The following is a 25,283-nucleotide window of genomic DNA, read 5'->3' as shown; positions in this document are numbered from 1 at the left end:
CTTACCATGAGTAAACCTCAGGGGAATGAATTTCGAATAACATTAAACCTTCAGAGATGGAGTAGCGTATCAAAGATATCATGCCACCGAGCGATTACATCTCTAAGAGATGCTCTACCTTCAAAAACGAAGAAAAACGAAAGGAAACTTATGTACGTTAACGTCCACGCGATCCTACCGTCTTTTCAACGAATTGTCAAGAGAACCAAGTAGACCCGAGTAGGTTCTTTTTTGTAGACTTACAACGAGATCTGTCGTTTTTTTTTCCTTAACTTGGTGGATATCGAATTGCTTGGTATCACGAATTATTTTCCATGTCAAAACTAGATCTTATTAAAAAAAGGAAAAGAAAAAGAATATTACAATTTTTATTTTGTATCTCTCGGTTAGAACGAAATTTATTCGAATCGTCAAATAGAAATTTTACGAGAGAATAACAATAATAAAATAAATAATATACGTATATATATTTTGTAAATTTATTCACGTTTTATACCTCTTATTTATGTATTAAAAAAAAGAAAGTGAATTATTTCTATTATACATTTATTCATTTTATCGTACTTTATTAATTATAAAATATAAACGTTGTAATTAAAATATTAATTGTGTGTTTCCATTATTCAGTTGTATAAGTAAACTATATACTCTTTTTTTCCTCGGTTAAAGTTTACACGCTAGTTCGGAAATCTGCTGAGTTTGAATAGTAGAAATATAAATTGTATACGTAATATTAAACAATATATATTTGCTGACTTCGTATATAAAATAAAATCAATCATTTTTGCGATAGTATTAATATAGGTACCTGGAAGCATATCGGATATATTTATATTATATTCTTTTTCGATTTCAAATTTATGTCTCTGATATTTATAGTACCTATGTATTTTATATATTTTATTTCACGTTGTATCTATCCTTCCCCTTTCATATTTCTCTCTCTCTCTCTCTCTCTCTCTCTCTCTTTCTCTCTTGAAACACATAGATACGCGTATATATAATTACATTCGTTATCACAAAACATACGCTCTTGCCAATTTAAAAAAATTTTTTTTACAAAATGTTTCCTAACGCTCAATGAATTTTTCTTTTCAATTAAATAGAAATTTTCTCAAATTTTAACGATCAATTTGGACAACTTTTACAAACAAATTATTCTTAAACGTGCATATAGATACTGCATACAAACTTGTTCTCGAACATTTTATTGATGACACTTTGCTCTTAAGATTGATGAGGTTTCGAGAAAAAAAAGGAAAACGAAGAAAAACAAAATAGAAAGGGGTGATTTGAAAAAGTAAAAAAAAATCGTCAAGTCGATGAATCACCGTCAAACGTGGTAGATAAGTTGAACATAGGACATAGGTGAATATGTGCGGTTGTTTTATCTGCTTCTGGCTTTCGTTATTATCGATGTCAGTTTTTCAAGCGAATGGTGTGTGCCGTTTGACGTTTTCGTTTGACACGTTGGTATCTCATGGAAAAGCCGAGGAAACGTAATACCTACAAATGTATATTTCTGTATATGTTTGCTTGTATTTATATATCCATACATGTATATATATAGATGTACACTTTCGTGACGATATTTCATAGAGATTTTCGATGTACGTACAAACCACGATAAAACCATGACTGCCGCAACAATGATCTAATGCATCTATATATAACCCTCTACTAGTTAATATTTATTGCTTCTATCGATTTGAATGGCGGTAGAATTGAAGATAAAAAGCCATTGAAAAAGATAAAACACAACAGACACGACAAAATTCTTTGGTTGATTTTTCTTTCCCTCCCACTCCCCATTTTCTTTTTTTTTATTTCTCCTCCCTCTAATTTTATCCCTCCCTTCTATATTTTATTTTATTCGATTGTATTAGATGCGTCCATAAGAAATATCGTATTCCATTGTAAATCGTAAGGTTTTATCTCTCGATACTACATCGTTATTTATTCTTACTATACGCATGCAGCATACATGGTACATCGATGGCTAACGCATTCCCCGTACTTTTATCTATTTTATCTTCGCCATAAATGCGAACAAAATCGGACGAATGATTTTATGACGACGATCAATCAGAATCATCGAATAAAAATGCATCAAAAGAATCATAACTGATAAAATGGACGATTGAAATTTAGTGAAATTCGTTCAAATTATATTCGTCTATTTTTAAATAGAATATTATTGAAAATTGTATATTAAAATTGAACAATTTTCTAATTTATTTCTTTTATATTTATAGTAATATATAATTATATTATATATTATAATAGTATATAATATTATATTAATTATTAAAAGTTAATATTACAAAAAAAAACACAAAATAATGATTCTAAAATTTATTCTACAAAATATTATAAGTTTTATCGTATAATTTAAATATAATCTAATTTAAAAAAAAAAAATATTGTGTGCAGATTACACGTGTTAGAAGTGAAACCTTCAAAAAACTAATATTCGAGAGAATGAGACGAATGCAGAATATCAGGTGTAGGATAATTGTAGGGTTTATTTGTTATAATATTATTATTATAATATTGTTACCACATTCAAAAATTATTTGACATTTTATTGGCATATAATACATAACATATTACACAATAAGCAAGTTTTCAATTTGAAGAAATAAGACGAGTTGCTTATGGTAACTAAAATATGTATGGTAACTAAACACCTCTCTGCGTGCACGAAATGCACGAACGCGTTCCGTCGAACTCTTTGAAACTTCCATAATATTTTCTTTCTGCAGATTTTTACGATACTGTTCGGCGTTAATTTTCGGTTACCGCCGCGTTTCACTTTTTGAAGTGAAAACTTCTTTAGAATAGGGAGTGATTTGAAAAAAATGAAACATGGTCCCGTCAGGCAACGGAGCGGTAGGCGGCAAGGCAACGGAACGGTAGGCGGCTAGGCAACGGCCACGATAATTAGTAAGTAAGTCGCAAATATTATAATAAATAATTATGAAATACATAGAATATATAATAATTGTATTGTCTGAAATATTTTTAAAAAAGAAGGATTACTAGATACATCTGAGAAAAAGCATTAGAGAACACTGTAGGATACATTAGGAGCAGCTGACAAATTCCATTCAAAAGTAAGTAAATTACTGTAATATTTTTATTTTGCTTCTTTATAAAATATATTTGATTCATAAAGACAAAATATGTCTATTAAATTTGATTTTTATATGTTTTTATAAAAAATATCCAAAGACATGTACTGACCCATGCATATAAGAAAATTATATTATTAATTGTAATATTTGCGTATTTAAGAAACTTATACTAATTTTTCAATAAAATAAAAACATTTTTAAGATGTTGAACGCCCAGTGTGAATGGGTGGAACTTACCACAGGGCTGAAATTTGAGACTCGTAGTTACACAGTTCCATAAGCTGAGAGAGCGATACAATTCAATGCGTTATTTAGATTTTTCTTTAGATTTTGGTATCTATTTATAACTATCGCATTCAACATTCCATTTTTATTGCTTGAATTTGGAAAAGTGTACTTTTTATCAGCTATTCCACCCAGAGACCATACCGGTGACCTTTATTATATATGGTAATAATATTATAATAAATAAATCCTACAACTATCTTACTCTTGAAACTGTGCATTCGTCTCATTCTCTCGAAACTTAGATTTTTGAAGGTTTCACTTCTAACACGTGTGATCTACACACATGATTTTTTTCAAATCACTCCCTATTCTAAAGAAGTTTTCACTTCAAAAAGAATATAAAAATAATATACTTGAAATTGTTTACAACGATATTTTAGATGAGATTGCAATTATAATTTAACGACAGACGAACTAATTCCACATGCGGTTGATTATCGACGAATATTTTACGCAAGCGTCATATTAACAATTCCGATTGTAAAACCGTCACGCGAACATCGCGTGTATTCCCTAAGGATACGAAACGTTTCACGTTTTTCCAGAATTTCGTGCGAATAACGTTAGAATACACCAGTATTAAAGTCTATACTATAATATTTTTGTTACGATAATGAAAACCCCATTATCGTAAGAGGATCGCATTAAAGGAAAATACGATTACATGAGAAATTTACTCTTTGAAAAATATATACCTTTTGTGGACCAAAAAATAAAATAATAAGTATAAAGATTACCTAAAAGTCAAAGTTAAAAAAATAAAAAATAAAATAAAAATGAAAGAGGCATTAATAAAGCTTATGTTATTTTGTAAATGATAATAATACAAAGAATATAATGTGATGTAAAGATCAACGTATATACTCTAACTAATACATTCTTTTACAGTTAACATCGGCGTGATAATATAATTACGTTTTGTAGAATAATTCTCTTTCTATTTTATTAACGAATAAGATCAACGATCAAAGAAGAAAACAAAATAGAATGGTTATTAACGAGATGACGAAACATAGGGAAAGAGATGAGGAACGTAAGCTTTGAATAAACAACAATCAAAAGAGGTCGGTTATTTCGTTTTAATAGCATCGAAGCGTTAGAGAACATCGTCTTGCGTCCAATCGAATTTTCTTTAAATAATTTCCCTTTATAAAGGTTTCTCTGTGATCTGTGAGAGATGAGACTTAGCAATTGCGGTCAACCCAGCCGTACCGCTAATTAACTTTATTCACTCCAAGAGTTCTTTAAAAAAGGGGGGAATTGGAAGAAAAATAAAAAAGTATACCTTAAGAAAAAGATTCTTTTTCATTGGCAACATTATCTCTACCGAAATATGCTTTTTCTCAGAAACCTTTAGATAAATCAATTAAATGAATACTTTGATGGTACATAAAAGAGAAATAATATTCTCTTAGCTTTGATACGTCAAAATCGAAATTTCAATTATTTAACCAAGGCAATTATCTAGCGTATCATTTTAACGAAATATTTCGTCCTCATTTTCTCTCTGGCGAGAATATATTTCAAATGTAATCATTAAATATAAATACTATATATTATTCGTGCTCAAAGTGAAATTTGACATCATTTGTAACGCTCTATATAATTTATTTATTAAATCGTGCTAACATTTCAAACCTAGAACAAATAATTATTCATTTCGATGTAATAACTACGATATTATTAAACTATCGAAAAGAATGATTTTCAATATTTGACGATGAAATTTTCATTGATTAATTTTCTTTGTTAGAAAAAAGTTCAATTTTTGTCTTTTCATTTCTCATGCTCGTACTTTGTACAAAAGTATGTTCGGGTAAATATGTTTTTAATTATTTATACAAGAACGTAGTGAGTATACAAAAGATAAGATATATTAATATAAGATACGCTATACTAACATGAGACTTTTAAAATGTAAACTAGTTGCTTCTTCTTCGTCGTTTGACCAAACAGTACATAACTTAAATTATTAGAGTTAATAAAAAACTTTGAGAAAATTTTACGTTGAGTAAAGACTTCTATTTTTCTTTCTCATTTTCTTTTAAGAACAAATAACAAGAATAATAAAAAAGAAAAGGATACAGACAAAGAAAAGAATTATTATTATTATTTATCATAAAAATAAAATAACTGATCTAAGTGAAATAAAAACATTAAACGAAATTAAATGGTTTTAATATGATTACCTGATATTTATAGAAGAAACAAAAGAATAAAAAAAACGAGATAATTATAACATAAGTGAACAAAACTAACGTTAAAAGGATAGCAAATAAATGAGAAAGCACTTTAGATTGTGAGAAAGCAGGAAAATAAAAGAATAAAAAAAAGGAGATGAGTGAGAGAGAGAGAGGGTGAGAGAGAGAAAGAGAAAGGGGTAGAGTGAGGGGAAAAAAAAGATAAAAAGATAAAAAGAGAAAAAAGTAGAAGCCACTTACGAAGGAGCATGTTCATTCACGCGAGCCCGAGCATCCAAGCCCTTTTGTCCCGATCGCAGTAAACATATTTTTTCTCGGTGAATCGTCTCGAGTGATAGTAGAGAAAGATAGGGTGGCTTAACGTAGCCGGAAACCGTTAGGTGACGCGTAAAGGCAAAGTACTTAAACGAAAAGGGCGTTACAGTGAGATGCTCCGCGTTGCAAGCTTTTCATTCTCAGCGAGTGCATTTAGCCTTGAAGATAAGCGCGTGATATTAACTTTTCTTTTTCATTTTCTTTCTTTTCTTTTTTTTTCAAACATATAACATATACACGCATGATGTACCCCCTATAAACACATAGTGATGCTTTTTCGGAGATATTACGAAGTAAACACGTTGTAATAATTTTTCAATGTTTTAAACTCACGACATTGATGAGGGATGATGAAAACATCTACTGAAATAGCCCTTTCTATTTCTACTCGTCTCTTCACTTTTTTTTTTATCTATTTTTCTTTTTATTCTACTTTCTTTTTTCTTTTTTTTTCTCTATCATTACGACAATGGACGTAGATCGTAAAAAAGATTCGTCGATGTGAAAACGTCTTCTTCTCGTATTCGGATCATTCTTCTTCCATTGTGTTCCGTGGTCATCTCGTATTTTATGATAGATGATCCATTCGTCAAACTTATTTTAATATTTCTAAATGTTTTCTTCTATCTTTTTCTTTTTCATTTCGTGTCATTGTGTACGTAATATTGATTTATTTAATATCCATCATTAATGTCATTCTTAAGAAAGAGTGTCCTTGTTCTAATAAATCCTCGTCTTATTATAAACACGTCTTATAAGACGCGTGCGCTAATGTTCTTCTTCTTCGAGAATAGATAATGTATACAAACAGAGAACGTTCAAGTTATTATTAAAGTATAAAAACTTGTTAGTTTCCTTTAACTCTTCGAGCGTTTAACATTGCAACTATCTTTCGTTGAGATATTTTAATTTTGAGTAACTGTTATAAATAAAATTGCAATCAGGTATATGCATTAGTGTTTTCTTTTTTTTTTTAAATTAATTTAATAATATACATAAATGTATATATGTGTGTGTATGGAAAAAATATACAACTGAAAATTTATATTATTATTACACAATATCGAATAAAAATTATATGTTAAAAATAAATTAACCCTTTTCGAACGTATTCTATTTGAACATGGGTGTCGTAGTGGTCGGAATTAATTTATATATATAATATATTTATTATGTAAAATACATATTATGTAAAAATGTATATAAAATATATATTTTATATTTATATTTATATTTATATATTTATTATATATATAATAAATATAATAAATTAATATTAATAATTAATATTAATAATTAATATTAATAATTAATATTAATATATATATGTAGGAGAGTTTTAAGTGTAGCAGAGGTAGACAAAAACTAGTATTCAGTCCTTTCTGTAGATCTTATTTTATTGAAAAGGAAAACTCTATTCAGACTAAAAGAAAAGATCAGGTAGGCCATAAAACCATAAACGAACCTTAAGGATTATCAGGATATTGGTGTAATAAAAACCATGTGTGCAGTGTCGGGACCCTTTGAAAGATTTCAGATACCTGTGTAAACATATGCGATACCATAAAAAGGGTAACATTCCAATGTGCTAGATTAAGTTTCTGTATGCATAGTTCCCACTACCGAAAACCATAGGCTGTACCTGTCGGTGGACTATGGGGTGGATCCTTATGCTATTGGTCAGTAAGATTTGTAAGCTTCTTCCCTCTCAAAAGGGGTATAGGTGATTTCTGATATAAAAGACGTGGAAAGAAAAAAGTAGTTTTAGTCGTAGAAGTAGAGCAGTAGTCACAGTAGCAGTCGTAGCCGTAGTTAGTCATCAGTCGTAACAGTCGCAGTTGTATTATAAGTCGTTATCAGTTGTAAAAATACAGTCGCTCATCTAAATTGTAACCGTAAGATTGTGAAACTATTATTGTACTTTTTCTAATACCTGTTTTAAATAAATCTTATTAGTAGGATTAAACTGGGTGTATGTTCACCACGCACCTCTCACCCTAAATAAATTATCCCTACATATATATATATATAAGATTAGAATGCAATTAGAAAGAATAAATTACCCTAGTAGCATAAAAAGAGATTTAATGTCGTTTTAATATTAAATACACATGTATTCAATATTTTTCAATATTTTGTGCTACTAGGGTAATTATACTCTATGTATTGTAGTTTAAAACTTGTAGTTTTTGAAATAAATTTAAACCGATTTCTATTATTATTAAAAATTCAATGATTTCTGTCAGAATTACTGTAAGTTTGAAATGACATAAGGTAGAACATATATAGTATATATATAATATATCCATTAGGATCTAATTCTTAGATAACACTGTGGGTTATATTTAAGCGAATGAACGGATATAAGACAATGACAATCGAATCAGAAGGTAGGAATATGTGTCAGGAAGAAGGATTGCACAGTAGAAGAAGAAAGATACATTGGTTCTCTCTCCTGGGATTCATTATCGTAATGATTCAAGACCGTTAAAGTGAAACCGTTGGAGATGAGAGTAACGCCGTGACAATTCCTTGCAAAGATTCGATTCGAATCGTTAAATAATCAGGATAGTAGGTTAAAAAACCGAGGTCATAGATAGATCGATATATTTTTTTTCTTTGTAAGTTCATTCACTGTTGGCTTACCAAAATATATTAAGATACCTTTTACAATTAAATAACGTTTTTTCTTTTTAAAGTATACTACTTAATGAATAGATAGATTTAAACAAAAAAAAATTGCAAATTTTTTTTTGTTCTCCCCTTTATCATAAAAGCAATTTTTTAAATATAACGAATATGTACATTTGATAGATTTGATTGTCTTGCATGAAACGTATAATCTAATTATATTTTTTTCCACCAACACACCGAACCTCATATTTCTCTGAAATGAAAAACGAATTTTTAACTACTGTACAGTATGACAAAACTAAATGTCGAAAAACAACGTATGTAATCTATTTTATTACAATCATAAGGCTAAACGGTTTAACTAAATATCAAAACAAATAAATCCACGTCGTCGTTGGGAGAACAAAAATTCTATCTGCGTGGAAACACGTTTAGGTTCGCTTACGCTCGCGCAAGCGCACATATTATACATTGGTAGTGTGTATTTTGTAGATGTAAAGATCTACAGTCGCGATTAAATCGTATAAAACTCGACATTTCAGCAAAATTTCAAAGATAAACGTAATTAAACGTACATCAAACTATAGCTGGTCTTTTTTTTTTTTTTTTTAATAATCCTTCACATAAAGTCTACATATTCGTTCATATAAATTCAAAATACACACACACACACGCGCTCGCACTAATCTTCTTTTTCTCTTTTCTGACTCGTGTCGGTTTAAAAAAAAAAATAACCAAAAAAATGACAAAATAAAAGAGCAGTTATTTAATTGTATAAAATGTGTGTCAGAATATTTTGATGGTCAACTCGCATGTTATATTATTAACTTGCTTTGGTATAATTTACATATTACAAGTGACAACGCTTACGTTTGACGGATTTTCAACGGATAAAACGGAAATGGAGTAGACATCTAGGAGACAATACGGAATATCTCCAACCGATGATAATTACATCTCCCTCCCGGTGGTATTATTGTCCTCGCGGTCCATTGTCAACAGCCTCCGGACAATACAATGCCTCCCTGTCTCTATCTCCGTTGTCCATTGTCTCGTATTTTATATTGTAATTTTATGATTCTTCGGTAGAACAAACGCAATGTATATATTGTATCCCACAAAGAAGACCACAATCATCAAACGACTTTAGCGTACACGAACGCTAATTGTATGTACTCGAAGGTTTAACTTTTGCTATCATAAAAAAAGAACAACCTTTGTTTAATTTTTAGCAAATCAATCGTTTAATTTAATTACCTTCATCAAGACTTATATTTTTTATTATTTTCTTTTTTACTTGAAAATTAATTAATTTTTTAGGTAAACGTGCACATGTTTAATCAATTTATATCTTTTCTAACGTATAAAACAAAACTCAAAAATATCCTTCATCGTGATAAACATAAACATAAATATAAACATAAATGGTTTACCAAATAAATTTTAATGTAATTATTTATCTCAAATAATACAAAGAATTAATCATATTTATAAATAAACTATACTGGTTAAATAAAAATAATGAAAATGTGGAGCAAAATTGGATTATTGGGAAGCTTGAAATCGTACGTAGCATAACTCATAAACTATATTTCATAGTCATCCGATATATCGATCCATACGAAACGATTAAGTATTTCAACGCATGACATGTTACTGTCATTCAGGAATTTCACGCTTCGAACCATCAGTACCACCACTGTACCATCACCATCACCACCACCACCACCACTACCACTCCTAACACTGCTAACACTATCAACATAATCAACGTGCGTGCTACTTGCAATACACACACACAAACACACTCATAAACAGCCTTTGATTATTTCGAACCCTCTCGAAATAATGGAAAATTTGGAATTCGAAATATTGTTGAAGTGTTTCAACGTTTTGGTTTAATCATCTATTGCGAATTATTTTGTAATGTGTTAGAAATATGATACTTTGAATTATGGTCATTTGTGATTTGGTAAATTTTAACAGTGCAAATGTTCGAATTTTTTACGAGATCATTAGAGATGTAATATATATTTTCGATAATTTACAAAATAATTATGTAAAGATGGAGATAAAGTTTCTAAATGAATGTAAAAATCAATAATTATTCTTTTTCGATACTTTTTAAAAGTAATTTTTTGTATTTTTTTTTTTTTCAGATCGAAAAACTACCAACTTTTGAAACTTTCCTATATTCTCAATCATAAAAAAGATCTCAAAATAAGAGTAATTGATTTTTACAATCATCTAAAAACTTTGGTTCTACTATAATGTAAGAAAAAATATACCAGATATTATTTTGAACATAGGAAATAAGATATAAATTAATGATAAATAATCATTTTAATTTAAATGAGATAATAATTTATTGAATAAGAATAATTATTATTTTTTCTTTTTTCTTTTCTATAAGAATAACGGAATAAGAAAAATGATGAAAAGAATATTTTTCTCATCAACATTTGGAATGAAATTTCTCGCACGTATTCTGCGTGCAAATAAAAGAGTTAAGAGTATCCCTTAGGGAAAAGATTACGCATTCGATGAAATCAAATAAAACTTTAAGGGGTTATCATATATCCGTGTATCCCACGTTCGTCATTTGCAAACCGGAAAAGAATAATGTAAAACGTAACTAGGCCAAATAAAATTCGGAACTTTTTTTTCTTTGTGGTTCGTGGATAGCCAATGTGACTATGAAAAATATTCTCGGCAATTCGATTTGAGTTAGACGCGTACGTGCTTATCGCTTGTACTTCGAAGAAATGTCTCTGAAATCTCTTTTGTGTATTCGTTTCTAAAAAGTTTAACGAATAAGAAGAACATACTCGTTATCTCAGTACTGTAGCTGAAACAATTTGAATAATTTCATATTCCTATATTTTACAACCTAGTCGAATATACGTGCCATATCTAAGTATACTTATATTAAAATATTTTAGGTGAATATTCGTAGAAAAAGAAACAATCTATTTAAAAATAGAAATATAATTAAATATTATTACTATTATTATTACTATTACTATTATTTTTATTATAATAAAAGATAGAATATTAATGTGTTATGTACAAAAATAATAATAAACTAAAATTAGTATTTTATTAAAATAAATTAAGTATTTTATTTCTTTATATAATAACTTTATTATTTTATTTATAAATAATAAAATATCGATCGAATAATTGAATTGAAATATTCCTAGTGAAAAGAAAATAATCTCATAATCTTATAAATATCGTAAGACATAAAGCATCGTTAAAGCTATTCATTTTGTTGGTAAGTTTAGAAGGAGAACGAAGTCACACGATACCACTTGCGATTCTTTCGAAGCAACACCTTAACGATGGTTATTTTTATACTGTCATAATCTCGGATAACAAGTTCTCAGAACTGACCCAGGGCCGTCGGTATATTTCAATGTCGAGGCTAGGCAAAGCCCGTTCTCCCTTGGGACTTTATATCAGCTTCCTGGACAAGTTACCCTTTCCCCTTTCCTCTACTCTACTAAGCCAAACACACCACAACCAAATATCTATTCACACGAGATTCCAACGTGTATATGTACATACATAGGTAAGACTCAAACATTGGTTGAGATTATGACGTTTCTTTATTTATCGCACTAGACGTGTTATATACGACACGCTTGGGAATTTATCCTAGAAAACGAGATTCTAGGCTTTACTCTTTTTGACTATCTTTTTCCATCTCTTTCTTCTTCTTATTTTCGGTGTTACATTATGTCATATCATGTACCATAAGTATTGATATTATCACATAAATGCATTTCTTTCTGTATATTTGTTTATAAAAAATAAAAATACTTATCTAAATTAACTATTAAATTCTTTTACATTAAATGTAAGTATATATATTTTCGTATATTTTAATTAAATATTACTAATTATGTGTTACAAAGGATAAATAAATTATAGAAGATTGAATTTAATTCGTTCAAGTTTCAATATTAGTCAAATAAAAGGCAATGTAGGAAAACAGATGTTAAACATCACGATAAAGATATAACGCATATAAATGAGCGGTAAACGTGTGAGGTAACATAACGACAAATTCGGCAGTATACGCACAAGGTAATTACATTTGTTTGTGCATAGCTCTGCTTTAATAGTGTCCCTTGGCAGATCATTGAAACTTCGAAAATCACGTGAGTGAGTACCTCCGTGTATGCCTTTGCAAACTCTGGGATTAGCGAATTTTCCATGATGAACGTGGAATACCAAAGGACGACCAATAATCGATAGAGATAGATCGATAGGCTTACGAGTCGAAAGAGGAGAGAGAGGAAATGAGGGAGAAGGACAGAGAGAGAGAGAGAAAGGTAGGTGTAAGTTAAATTTGCAGAGGGTCACTTTGGTACATTGCGTTCAATGAAGCAAACAGGAAAATGCATTTGTGTGCAGGATAGTTAGCTAGTTCTTGATATCGCATATTTCGAGAAATTTCAACGTTCTATATATATACATCTTCCTTTCTCTCTCTATTTCTCACTCTCTATCACCCACTACTACATTTGGACATTTTCCAAAAAGAGTAACGGAAACTACATACATATACGTTATATTACGTAGCATAATAAATTCATTTGATTGGTATAATAAGGAAAATAATATTATTGTTATAAGAATAAATCAAGGATGAAACCAAAAATATTTAATATTCATTTATATAAAATATATGAGTATAAGATTATTATTAAACTAAATTATTATATATTATAAATCAACTAGTTTGTGGCAAAATCATGCGATATCGAATGAAGTGATTATAATGCATATTTAACGTGATATAACAAATCAATATGTTTTTGAAAAATATTGAAATGATATCATTGATGCTGGCAAATTGAATATTTCTGGTAATAATAGTGTATAGATATATTTTGTATAACGGACGGACAGGCTTATCTCTGGAGCAAATGTATGCCGCGATCAATTCTCCCCCTTCGTACATAATCATGGTCAATTGAGTTTATCTAGGTAAGATAATTAACATGGAACCACAGTCGACAGTAAGATCAACGATGTAAGACCAACAAACGTGAGCTCACATTGAAACACAGAACGCATAATCATCGTCAAACTTCGAGTATACTTTATCGAGTTTATACAACAGTTCACCGTATCTTTCACCATGCGTCTCTCGATGATAAGATGATTTTACGGATTTTCTCTTGTTAGCAGTTAGCAAACGAAAGGGCTGTATCTCATAACGTTGTGTTTGTAGAAAGTTCTTCCTTGTGTTCCTTACTTGCCACAAAGTACACTTTCCTCATCGGATATACTTCACCCCATCGTGAACCCTCCAAAATACTTGCCTTCTTTTTATTCAGTAGTATACATTGAAGGCTTGATTTATTCAGATTTCGAAAATCGATAAAATTATCTTCTTCGATAAATTTTAATGACGATCGAATAATGTAGATATATAATAGATATTTAGATTTTATAGATTTATTTAATCTATATATACTAAATAAATATATTATTATTTACTTCATATATAAAATTATAAATTATTATATATACATTTGTATAGACGTTATATTTTATATTTATTGTTTACATATTACTTGAAATAATATATACATATAATTATATACGATTATATCGTTATTAAAATAACATATCTATTTTAATATTATTGATTTTTCAAACCACGTGATATAAATCACAAATGAAAAGATATAATTGATAGATAATTAAATACATTATAATCATATATAATGCAAATATCATGTTTTCAATAAATAATACCAATTAATACGCACAAAATGTCATTAATTCGTTATGCGGAATTAAGAATACTTTTGAACAATCGTAATAACCGCGATTAACTAGAATTTATTAAATTCATTAATTAAGCGCGTATTTTGATCAGGATATTCATATATAATTATCATTTGAAATCCTGAACACGTAACAAACAGTAATTGGCCATCTGATATATTGGTTGGAGGAAATTTTATTAAGTATCAGCATTTCATTCAGCCAACATTTGAACATGCATAACACGATCGAGTATGTCATCGACTTTTTTTTCCGTTTTGCGAAAATCGATATACATTCATCTACTCGTTTGTGTGAGAAAGTTAGGTAAAGAGAGAGAGAGAGAGAGAGAGAGAGGAGAGAAACAATGCCTTTTGATCGAAGCTTCTAATTCCAAACCAACTCGTTGAAAATTGATCGACACTTATTACATGCGTCAAGTGAATCTATTTGAATTTAATCAATGTGAAAACAGAGCTTATACGAACGAATCTTATTAAAAAAAAAAAGAAAAACAAAAAAAATGCAAAAATTATTAGGTCATTAAATATGAAATGATTCATTTCATAACATGAATTCTTTGAAATATTTTTCTAGCTAAATGTAAATTTCATGTTTTTCTGCATATGTTTTTAAGCTGATATTTACATGGCTTACGTTTCAACATAAATCAATGACATTCTGGAATATTGTTTTTATACTGTTGAAAATGTGATCATAATGCCGTAATAATTGATCGGAAAATTTACGATGCTTTAAATGAAAATATTGTTAATGAGTGTGCGATTTATTAATAATATGAAAAATGTAAAAATAAAGATAGAAATCATTTGGGAATAATCTTAAAGAATTGTCGATAGTATCCAATGTATAAACGTTTTATACAAAAGTTTGGCTAAACTAGTTTATATTCTCTTCAAACTCAATTATGCCAAACGAATACAATACAATGGAATGCAATATTGCTATCGAAGATCGAAACTTCAACCGGTAGAATAAAAAGAAGTCAAACGTGCTTGTTTCCTTGCTACGTCTAACCCCCCTACAAATTCACCCACGAATTTTATCTCTCCACTTTGTTCTTTCCCCCAAACAACAGGAAACTTACTTTTTCTATATTCTAAAAAACCTTTCGCAATATCTATAGAAGTTTTTCACGATGTAATTTATTTAATAACACAAACGTACCGAATTTTATCTGACAATGAAGATTTGTTACATAAAATAATTTATTATGTTAAATTATATAAAAATAATAGATATAAAAGAAAGTAACTAATAATTAACGAGTGTTCCATTTTCATATACAATCGCAATATTTAAATAAATAATATACGCAAAAAAATGTATTTCTTTGATAGAAAACTTGGACTTACCTTGGCCAACTGCAATTACTTCAATGAAGATCAAAAAACCAGAGAGCAACGGAACGGTGAGCCAACGACACACCATTTTCCACACTTTCTCATTACCCGAATCACCTATGATAACACCTTTAACGTTGTCCACCGTCACCAATAAAATGGCACCAATTTTGGTTCGTCAGATTTAAAGTTGCCTTCGAGTTAGATCACAGTATCCTGATAAATACTCTTAGCAATTTAAAAACTTCACAATCTTGATCTCACTCACTCGTACCTCTGTTTATTTCCACTCTCATCCTATAATCTCGTTCAAGAGAATATCACCATCATCAAAGTGTACCAATCACTCGTGTTTCGAACTTTATCACCCTTCTCTTTGCGAAACGATCGACGATAAAAATTGTTAAAGTACCGGACTAGACTTTCCCTTCTTTTCTTCGTCGTTAAAAAACGAGATAGTCTTAAAATTATCTCGAACAAGAAGAAAACTTTTCGATTACATTTCGAGTAATATTTCTTTACCTTACACAATTCCCTTTTTTTCCGTGGGAAGAAATAAAACTGGCGCGTTATAAATATCACGTTCAAATCAACGACGTCGACGAAAAGCGATAAAAATGGCTACGAGATCGAAGGTGAACCAATCGAGGACCAATCAATCAACACTTCTTCGATGATTGGTTGACTAAAGTATCCGAAAAGAATTTCTGCACCAATGTTTGTTCCTCTCTCAACATCCGTTGACAAATGACGATCGTGACCTAATAAAGGATTCGTACGTTTTATATTTTTACAAAAAAAACTTGAAGAAAAATCATCATTATTGGTAAAAAACAAAACGTAGATACAAATCGCCGATCTTTCTCGTCTCGTTCTCGCGCGTGATTGACTCCGTTAGAGTCGCGCGTTTTGCGACTCGCGCTTGAAGACTCGCGCGTCATCCTTGTTCAACCCTTCTCTTAATAATATCAAATAATTAATCTTTTATACTTTTTCTTACTTTTATTCTTTTCTTTATTTTTTATTTTAAACTTAACGATACACTTCTACACCCGTTTATTATCTCTTCTTTATTTTATTTAATCTTTTCTATCATCTCAATGATTTAAAATGAAGGTTTAGCAACGAACGAAAAATAAAACGAAGACGTTTGTGAAAATAAAAAATAAAAGATAAATGTAATAATAGGTTTGTTTTGTATTCGTCTATAGTTTTACTCTTGTTTTTATTTTTATTTCTCTCTTTTTCTTTTTCCTTTTCGTACGCGTCTATAATTCTTCTTAACAACGGCGTCGTCGTCTCGCGGGACGACGTCGAACGCACATGGACTTCTCACCGCGACGACCAACTCGAGTGGTGGTGGTGCCGCTCGGTGTTCGCGGCGCGGAATGATCCTGCGGACTTGCGTCCAGCTTCCGTCGGGACGCCTGCGCCATGTAGTTGCTGCGTTCGCGCCGGATAGAAGAACACCATCATCGTCCCGTCCCATTTTACCACGCGCACTCTTCTAACATCTTACACGATCTCTCTTCTCTTTCCTAATATCTCTATACTGATATTTGATACGATTTAATCGACTTCCCATTTCACTTTCCTTGTGTTTTATTACATCTTTTCTTAACTTGTTTCTTCTAGCAAGTCGAACATTTTATATATCATCTTTCTTTTTTTTTTTTTTTAACAACAGATAAAATTAAATTAAAAGTTTTTTTTTCATCGAATTTTATCAATAAAAATCATTATAATTATCATTAAAAAGACCTATACTTCATACAGCAAACTTGTCATATAGGCAACAACAAAATTTAATATAAACTTTTTTCCAGCACATTCAATTATAACCAAATATATATATATATATTAATAAATTTTTATAAATAATTATATTATTATTATAAGAAAAAGGGTTTTATAAAATGAAATGTAAATTATATGAATTAATCTATACAAAATTTGAAATTGAGTTTTTATTTTTTAAATGCTTCTAATTATCAACGGATCAGAAGTAATCGATCGATTTGTACTTTGAAGTTCTTGTAATAATTCCTAGATGGAATAGTCAGTCACTGTGTATGTGATTGGAAATATTATCGTCTGAGGGCGTTATCGTCACCGACAAAAGCGCTCAATGTATATCAGACATAAGAGAAATCTTTGACTTTCCTACATTGCCTACATGAATTTAGCTCCCCTAGTGAGCATACATGAGGCATTGTACAAAAACTATATATTAAAAAGTGAAATGAAGTATTTTCTTATAAAAACTTAAGGCTATTACATGAGGAAACACAACGTATTGTCTTATAAGATAAAAAAAGATGTAACCTAAACGTTTAAGACTAGTGGTGACCTGATTAGAGTGGTCCACTGTTTTGACGCATACAGAAATGGCGGATAATATATTTGTCATACATTTAATCTTCTTGTTGACATTCAGCTTATGTTCAGGTATGAGGTTATTTTCAATAATATTTATTTCAGTTTCTTATCTTTTAACGTACTTTCTTTTATCTACATATTTTAATACAATAATTAAAATATTTATATTATTTTGTTTATAAGGTACTTGACTATGAAATATTAAATGTTAAAAGAACTAAGTTTTGTAAAGCAACATTTCTTTAACAAGAGTATTAGTTAGAAAGTTTTTGTTAAAACTAACTGATAACTAATATAAATATTATTAATGAATAGGACAAAAGACAGCTTTAATGGACGACGGTCCTCTACTTGACAGTAGAGAAGCATCTGAATCTCATGAACCTGTAGGAATTAATTTTGGAATTAATCCTATCAATCAGCGTCGTTTTAAATGTCTTACTTGCGATGAACCAGACTGTGCTCAGACCGAAATCTGTGATGATGCCATTACAGTAATACTTCTTTGTTATTACATAAATATAAACAAAATATATAATATACTTCGTTTGAAGTATTTTTACATATATTATATTAGGGATACCGAAAAGTAATCAAAATTTCTTCGATGAGTACACTCACATTTAATTTGTGTCAATGAAAAATCGAAGAACTTTTTAAAAAGGGAATTGAACAATTTCCTTTATGTAAAGCAAAAAGTATTAGAAAATGATGACAAAATTTTTTGTTGATTAGCATTTACAATTTCTTTAATAAATAAATGTTTTTTGCCAGCAAAGAAAAATTTTGATTACTTTTCTGTCCCCCTAATATATATGTATTTTTATATATTAGTGTATGAAATCTAAAATAAGAGATACAGATGGAAAGGAAAGGATTAGCAGAGGATGCGTCGATGATGTAGATAAAATGCAATTTACTTGTAACAAACAACAATCCTCTAAAGAAGTAAAAAATGACAATGGCATAAAAAAGCATGTCAGCAGATCGGCTGGACGTGCACATATTTTTGTTGTGTGTTGCCAAGGTGATTTCTGTAACAATGGTTCTTTTCCTATATTGGAAGATTATGTGGATGGTAAGATATCTATATTATCGTTTGATTAAGTTCAATTGCAGAATCTACATTTATTATGTGTTATTAAACTATAGATGGAGAATTAGAATCGGACTATGTATTTAAATTGACATTGGCTATATTAGCGCCTATACTAGGAGTAGGGATTATTGTCGGAGGTGTTCTTTTCTGCGTGATAGCTCGTAAAACTCGTAGAAAACGTCCCTTGGCTTCGAGGCACAAAAGGTTAATTATAGATCCGGAACTTGAACCGTCCATGTTACACTTTTCTTCTCCTTCATCTGTATCTAGTACAACTTATCATGCACATGAATTGCAAGCAACTGCAGCGGGTGATAGTACTCTTAAGGTATGTGTTATATAGTTTAACATGTATTAAAATCAATATTAAAATTTTTTGTTATACATCATTTTATTAAAGGTATCGTTTGTAATCATATAGGAATATTTGGATGGACGAAGTCTCACCAGTGGGTCTGGTTCAGGATTACCGTTATTGGTACAACGCACACTTGCTAAACAAGTAGCATTAGTCGAATGTCTTGGTAGTGGAGGTAATGGAGGATTTGGAGGTGAAGTCTGGAGAGGTATTTGGCATGGTGAAAATGTGGCTGTGAAAATTTACTTTTCACGAGACGAGGCTGCATGGGCTAGAGAAACGGAAGTCTATTCTCAATTATTACCATCCAGACATGACAATATTTTAGGATATGTTGGAAGCGATATGACAAGTAGAGCTAGCTGTACTCAGTTATGGCTAGTAACACATTATCATCCACTTGGTTCGCTTTACGATCATTTAAGTCATTCGCCACATCCATTAACGCATCATCAAACCTTGAATATTACGTTGAGCATAGCAAATGGTTTACTTTATTTACATACGGAAATTCATGGAACTAGGGGAAAACCGGCGATGTCCCATCGTAATCTTAAATCTAAAAATATTCTTGTTAAAACAAACGGCGGCTGTGTTATTGCGGACTTTGCATTAGCTGTAACTCAGGATCGACTTACTACAGACAGAGTGGATTTAAAACAAGGCTCTAAACGTTACATGAGTCCTGAAGTTTTGGAACAAACGTAAGTTATTACGTGAAATATACAGTATAAACGTTTATGTGTGTGAGCAAAATCTTAACTTCAAGTTCCCGATTTCAGAATAAATGTAGAATGTTTAGAAAGCTTCAGATGTGCAGATATCTATAGTTTGGGCCTTATATTGTGGGAAGTTTGTCGTAGATGTATAAGTAACGGAGTTGCTTTGGAATATGCTGCCCCTTATTCCGAATGGCTCTCGTACAGTAATCAAGAACCCAGTATAGAAGAAATGCATAAATTGGTCTGCCTTGATCAACGTAGACCACCCTTACCAAACCGATGGCATTACGATGCAGTAAATACGATTATTTTCATTATATTCATTATATTTAATTAATTTTATTTTATTTCTTTCTTTCACAATATATAATGGACAAATATTTTTCAGACATTATCAGGAATGGGAAAACTAATGAGAGAATGTTGGCATAATAAGCCTGCTGCACGCTTACCTATTCTTCGAGTGAAAAAAACACTCATCAAATTAGCGGCTGCCGATTCTCGCGTTCATTTACCTCTCGACTGACCATTGTTTATTCGATCATATTCTATTTCTTATATATATATTTATTTTTACTATTATCATCATCATTATCATTATACCATCATATTATCACACGCACTGTAAAATCAGTCATCCTCGTTGTTGGATCATAAATTATCGAAATATCATGGAAGGGTAAAAAAAATATCGTTTATTGACATATCGTGAAAAAACATTAACGTTTTCATTCAGTCTCAATTCTCTAATACGTTTGATCATATTCAGTGCATTATACTTGAGTATTTAACTCAAGTCAGCATGAATTTTTATACACTAAACTCGATTAAATTGTATAAATGTACAAATTTTAACATTTCCATAAAACGCGTTGATGTGTTACATTTATAGAAATGATTAACAAACAAAAAGTAAGAAGAAGAAAGAAAATATATATGTTACCAGAGTTAGAAGCCTAATTTCTCGATTACATTTGATTTAGATTATTTCAATATACATATATTGAATATATATATATACACATACATATATCATTTTTACAAATATTATTATTATTTAAATAAGAAGTGTGCACTTAAATTAAGTAATTTTACTATAATCAATTTGTGAATTAATTTTAGTGTAATACTTTTTTTTGTTCATAATTTTTTGTTTTTATTGCATCTTTTGACATTACAGAAAAGGATATTTTTCTGTGGCTATTACTCATAAAATGGTTATAAATAAGTTAGGCACTGTTTAATTTTTTCCGAATTATTTTAGAGTATAGTGTTCCTTTAACATCATGTCTCGAACGTAGGTCTCGAAAGAGAAGAACTCGAAAGTAATTTTGTATTTGTATTGTATTTTTCGTGCTACGTGGTAGATACCATCTTTGTTAAGATGGTATCACAAAATGAATTTGTAAATATTATCTTTTTAATTTTCACCTATGCCATATCTTTTTTTTTCTCATTATTGATTTTTCGTTTCTTTTAATAGTATTTACAATATCATTAATTCTAAAATTAATCTTTTATTAAAATATTGTAAATAGAATGTAGACATTAATATCCATATCTGTTATTATTATACAATTAAAGAAAAGGTCATTGAATATCTCTGCCATTGCATGTTATTAATAAAAAAAAAACTCTTAATTGTGAACGAAAGAGAGAAAGAAAGAGAGAGTGAATGATGCGAGAGAACTCATTTTAGGACCAAAGATATTCTGTATAAAGTTACTAACTTGTGTGTCCATTAAAAACGCATCTCATCAAACAGATATTGTTTGTCTCATAAATTTATTTCTTAACAAAAAATATTTTGAATCATATGTTAGTAGATACAGTATTCTTTCGATATTTAAAATTATCTTATTGGGTCTACAAGTAAGTTTCCAGGGTTTTTTAAATAAAATTTGAGGGTTTATTCTGAAAAATGGTTACATATTTTTCATTCGAAATATTGTCCATCGGAAGATACAATTTTGTCCCATCTTTCTGGCAATTTGTGAATTCCGGACCAAAAAAAGTTCTCGTCTTTTGAGCCCAAGAACGTATTGAGCCAATTTTTGATTCCCTCTACTAAAGTGAAGCGCATTCCGGTAAGAGCGTTCTGCATCGACCGAAACAAATGGTAGTTGGATGGCGCCAAATCTGGACTATAAGACGGGTGAGGCAGAATTTCCCATCCACTATTATCCAAGTAGTTTTTGACCGAAGCAGCAACATGTGGCCGAGCGTTATCGTGGTGAAAAATTACGGACTCGTGCCGGGTCTGATATTCTGGCCGTTTTTCCGCCAATGCCCGCTTCAAACGAATTAGTTGGGTTCGATACACTGGTCCTGTGATGGTTTGACCACTCGGAAGCAGTTCGTAGTATATGACATCCTTCTAATCCTACCATATGCAGAGCATGACCTTATTTATGTGAATATTTCGCTTCGGTGTCGATTTGACCGGCTCGCCAAACTTTGCATATGTTTTAGGATTATCATAATAGATCCACTTTACGTCACCAGCGACAATACTATGCAGAAACGACTTTTTTTTATGCCGCTGCAGCAATATTTCTGACATGCAAAACCGCCGTTCGACATTTTTCAGCTTCAACTCGTACGGGACCCAATTTCCAACTTTTTGGATGAATCCCAAAGCTTTCAGGTGCAAGAAATGGCTTGTTGTGTGACGCCCAATGATGCAGCAGGCTCTTCTTGAATTTGACACGGATACTCATCCAGAAAAGCCTCCAATTCCTCATCTTCAAAATTTTTCAGCTTTCCGGAGCACTCCTTGTTGTCTTCAACGTCAAAATCATTACTTTTGAACCGTTTGAAACACCCACGACACGTCGATTCACCAATATATTCCGCCCCGTAAGTTTCCAGAAGAAAACGATAGGCCTCAGCTGCACTTTTCTTCATATTAAAGAATAGAAGCAATGCTTCCCGCAAATGACACTTATTTGGCACATAACTTGCCATGTTTTTGCTTCATAAAATATACGACGCCGATAGAAATGCGCAGATATGATGATGCAATGTTGTTAACAGATACACAAGCTTCGAAAATGTGGGGAACAAGGCCGGTGGAAAAAGGCTATCTAGAGAGTTTGTATAAACTTATGGATTTTACCAACAAGAAATATAAATTTATTATTACGATTTATAAGTACACTTTTGGACACTATACAAAAAACTGCGTCTTCTCGACTGTTCGTTATAATCTCGGCCGTACAACTTCGAACTTAATTGGTGTAGTTCCCGTATAGGGAGAAAAAGCGCTAGTGTATAACATCGGTACGCTAGTCGCGTCTCCTACACCGGAATCTACTCGTGACACCATCTATTAAAAAATGCTGGAAACTTACTTGTAGATCCAATAATTTGAATTAAGTTAAAAATAAAAACAAATAAATAAATTTTTCAATATACATTTACATCTTTTTAATTACTTTATCTGATATTATTTGTATTTTGTTAATAAGCAAGAAATATATAAGAATTTCATTTACCTACATAAAAATAGAATACTTTTTTTAAAACAAGTAGATTGTTGTAGTAAAATTAGTACTATAAATCAATGGCTATATGGTTCATTCAAATTTCGTCACGTGGCAGGAAATACACATTTCCATAGTTAAAATAATTCCTATGGTATAAATCTATTATTAGATGTTATATGTAGTTGCAGAAATAGCCGTTAGAGAGCACGATCGACGAAAATACTAATGGACCAATCAAAATGAATTTAGAGAAGCTGTCTCTTTTATCCCATTGGTTAAACTTCCTAAGTTTCTATCTATAAAATATTTTTTACAAATTCAGAGCATGTTTCTCATCTTTCTTATATTACATTCAAGTAACAAAGATCAAATATAACCTTTCCTTTTCACGATTTGCGAGAGAACGGTATGTAATTCAACACGTGTTCATAAATATTATATAAATAAAATAAATCAAATTTATATACTTAAACAAAATATTATATATTTTTAATTATGTTATATAGTATTTATTAATGCAAAAATAATGTAATTCTTAGATAATTCTTTTAAATTTATTCAGCACGTGAGCACGATGTGCCTTCTAAGATTTGCATCTCTCATTTTTTGTTGGGTTTCAGTAATTCATAAAAGAAGTCATCATGTCTATCCGACCAAATTATAGGCCGACTATTGTCAAAAAAAGGACAAAGAAGTTCATTAGGCATCAAAGTGACCGATATGATAAATTGAAGGTATTATAGACATTAATATTTCCGAAATTATATAGTTAATAAGTTACAAGAAATTGTACTTAACATGTCTGAACAATTTAATGACATTTTTGTTGTAGAAGTATTTGAATTTGTTCCTTAGGCTATTTTTATTGCCTAATAAAAATAATGTCAATTTTAATTTTATTATTAATTTATGTTACAATTAATAATAAATAAATAAATAAAAAATTACCATGGAATAAAAATATTTCGTTATAGAAGTTTAAAAATAAATGTTTTTTTGTAGCGTAACTGGCGTAAACCTAAGGGTATTGATAACAGAGTTCGCAGGCGTTTTAAGGGCCAATATTTAATGCCTAATATTGGTTACGGAAGCAACAAGAAAACTCGTCATATGCTTCCAACAGGTTTCCGTAAAGTTCTTGTACATAATGTCAAGGTAAATATAACATAAAAAATTGTAAAACGTGTGATTATTTGTATATGATACAGATGTTTGTTAATAACAAATATTCATACATTATTCTAACCGATGGAATATTTTGAAAATATTTTTCAGGAATTAGAGGTACTCATGATGCAAAATCGCAAATTCTGTGCTGAAATTGCCCATGCTGTTAGCAGTAAAAAACGCAAGGCTATTGTCGAACGTGCCCAGCAACTTTCAATTCGCGTCACGAATGCCAACGCACGTCTGCGTTCTGAAGAAAATGAATAAATATTTTTAATTCTTAATAAAATAAGATCTTTTCACTATGTATTCGTATATCAATCAATCACCCTGTTTAACTCTAA

At 30.3% G+C, this 25,283-nt stretch overlaps 3 protein-coding genes and 1 long non-coding RNA gene across 6 annotated transcripts in view; 2 read left to right on the top strand and 2 right to left on the bottom strand.

Annotated features, from left to right (window-relative positions):
• Window positions 1-17,125, bottom strand: part of dpr1 (defective proboscis extension response 1) — a 291,921-nt gene extending 274,796 nt beyond the window's left edge. Inside the window, exon 1 of one of the 2 annotated variants that reach the window (XM_015329152.2) lies at window positions 15,739-17,125. In XM_015329152.2, coding sequence (XP_015184638.1) covers window positions 15,739-15,814 — 76 coding nt within the window. In that variant the 5' untranslated portion in view covers window positions 15,815-17,125. The remainder of the gene's footprint in view (window positions 1-15,738) is intronic. The other variant, XM_015329115.2, reaches the window with a different exon arrangement.
• Window positions 15,971-17,174, bottom strand: LOC149033178 (uncharacterized). The gene is made up of 2 exons (XR_016175979.1): window positions 17,063-17,174; window positions 15,971-16,487 (listed from the first exon to the last, which is right to left on the bottom strand). It is a non-coding gene; the product is annotated as an uncharacterized LOC149033178 (long non-coding RNA).
• A 671-nt stretch (window positions 17,175-17,845) lies between these two features.
• sax (type I BMP receptor saxophone) lies at window positions 17,846-22,050 on the top strand. Of its 2 annotated transcripts, XM_015329695.2 has the most exons (7): window positions 17,846-18,174; window positions 18,421-18,599; window positions 18,940-19,183; window positions 19,258-19,532; window positions 19,626-20,266; window positions 20,345-20,579; window positions 20,673-22,050. In XM_015329695.2, the coding sequence occupies exons 1-7, from the start codon at window positions 18,114-18,116 to the stop codon at window positions 20,808-20,810; spliced, it is 1,773 nt and encodes a 590-aa protein (XP_015185181.1). In that variant the 5' UTR covers window positions 17,846-18,113; the 3' UTR covers window positions 20,811-22,050. The 2 variants fall into 2 exon arrangements, with proteins under 2 accessions (XP_015185181.1, XP_015185189.1); XM_015329703.2 differs by lacking the exon at window positions 17,846-18,174 and having other exon boundaries at window positions 18,422-18,599; window positions 18,960-19,183.
• Window positions 22,051-24,044: 1,994 nt separating this feature from the next.
• On the top strand, window positions 24,045-25,244 carry RpL32 (ribosomal protein L32). The gene is made up of 4 exons (XM_015329676.2): window positions 24,045-24,178; window positions 24,393-24,506; window positions 24,775-24,927; window positions 25,048-25,244. The coding sequence occupies exons 2-4, from the start codon at window positions 24,414-24,416 to the stop codon at window positions 25,204-25,206; spliced, it is 405 nt and encodes a 134-aa protein (XP_015185162.1). The 5' UTR covers window positions 24,045-24,178; window positions 24,393-24,413; the 3' UTR covers window positions 25,207-25,244.
• The last annotated feature ends 39 nt before the right edge of the window (window positions 25,245-25,283 follow it).

This window comes from Polistes dominula, unplaced genomic scaffold, assembly GCF_049000335.1.
Source record: "Polistes dominula isolate Pdom_NZ unplaced genomic scaffold, Pdom_raw_medaka contig_15, whole genome shotgun sequence".
Lineage (NCBI taxonomy): Eukaryota > Metazoa > Arthropoda > Insecta > Hymenoptera > Vespidae > Polistes > Polistes dominula.
The sequence above is the reverse complement of the archived record's forward strand: the minus strand, read 5'-3'. Positions and strand labels throughout refer to the sequence as shown.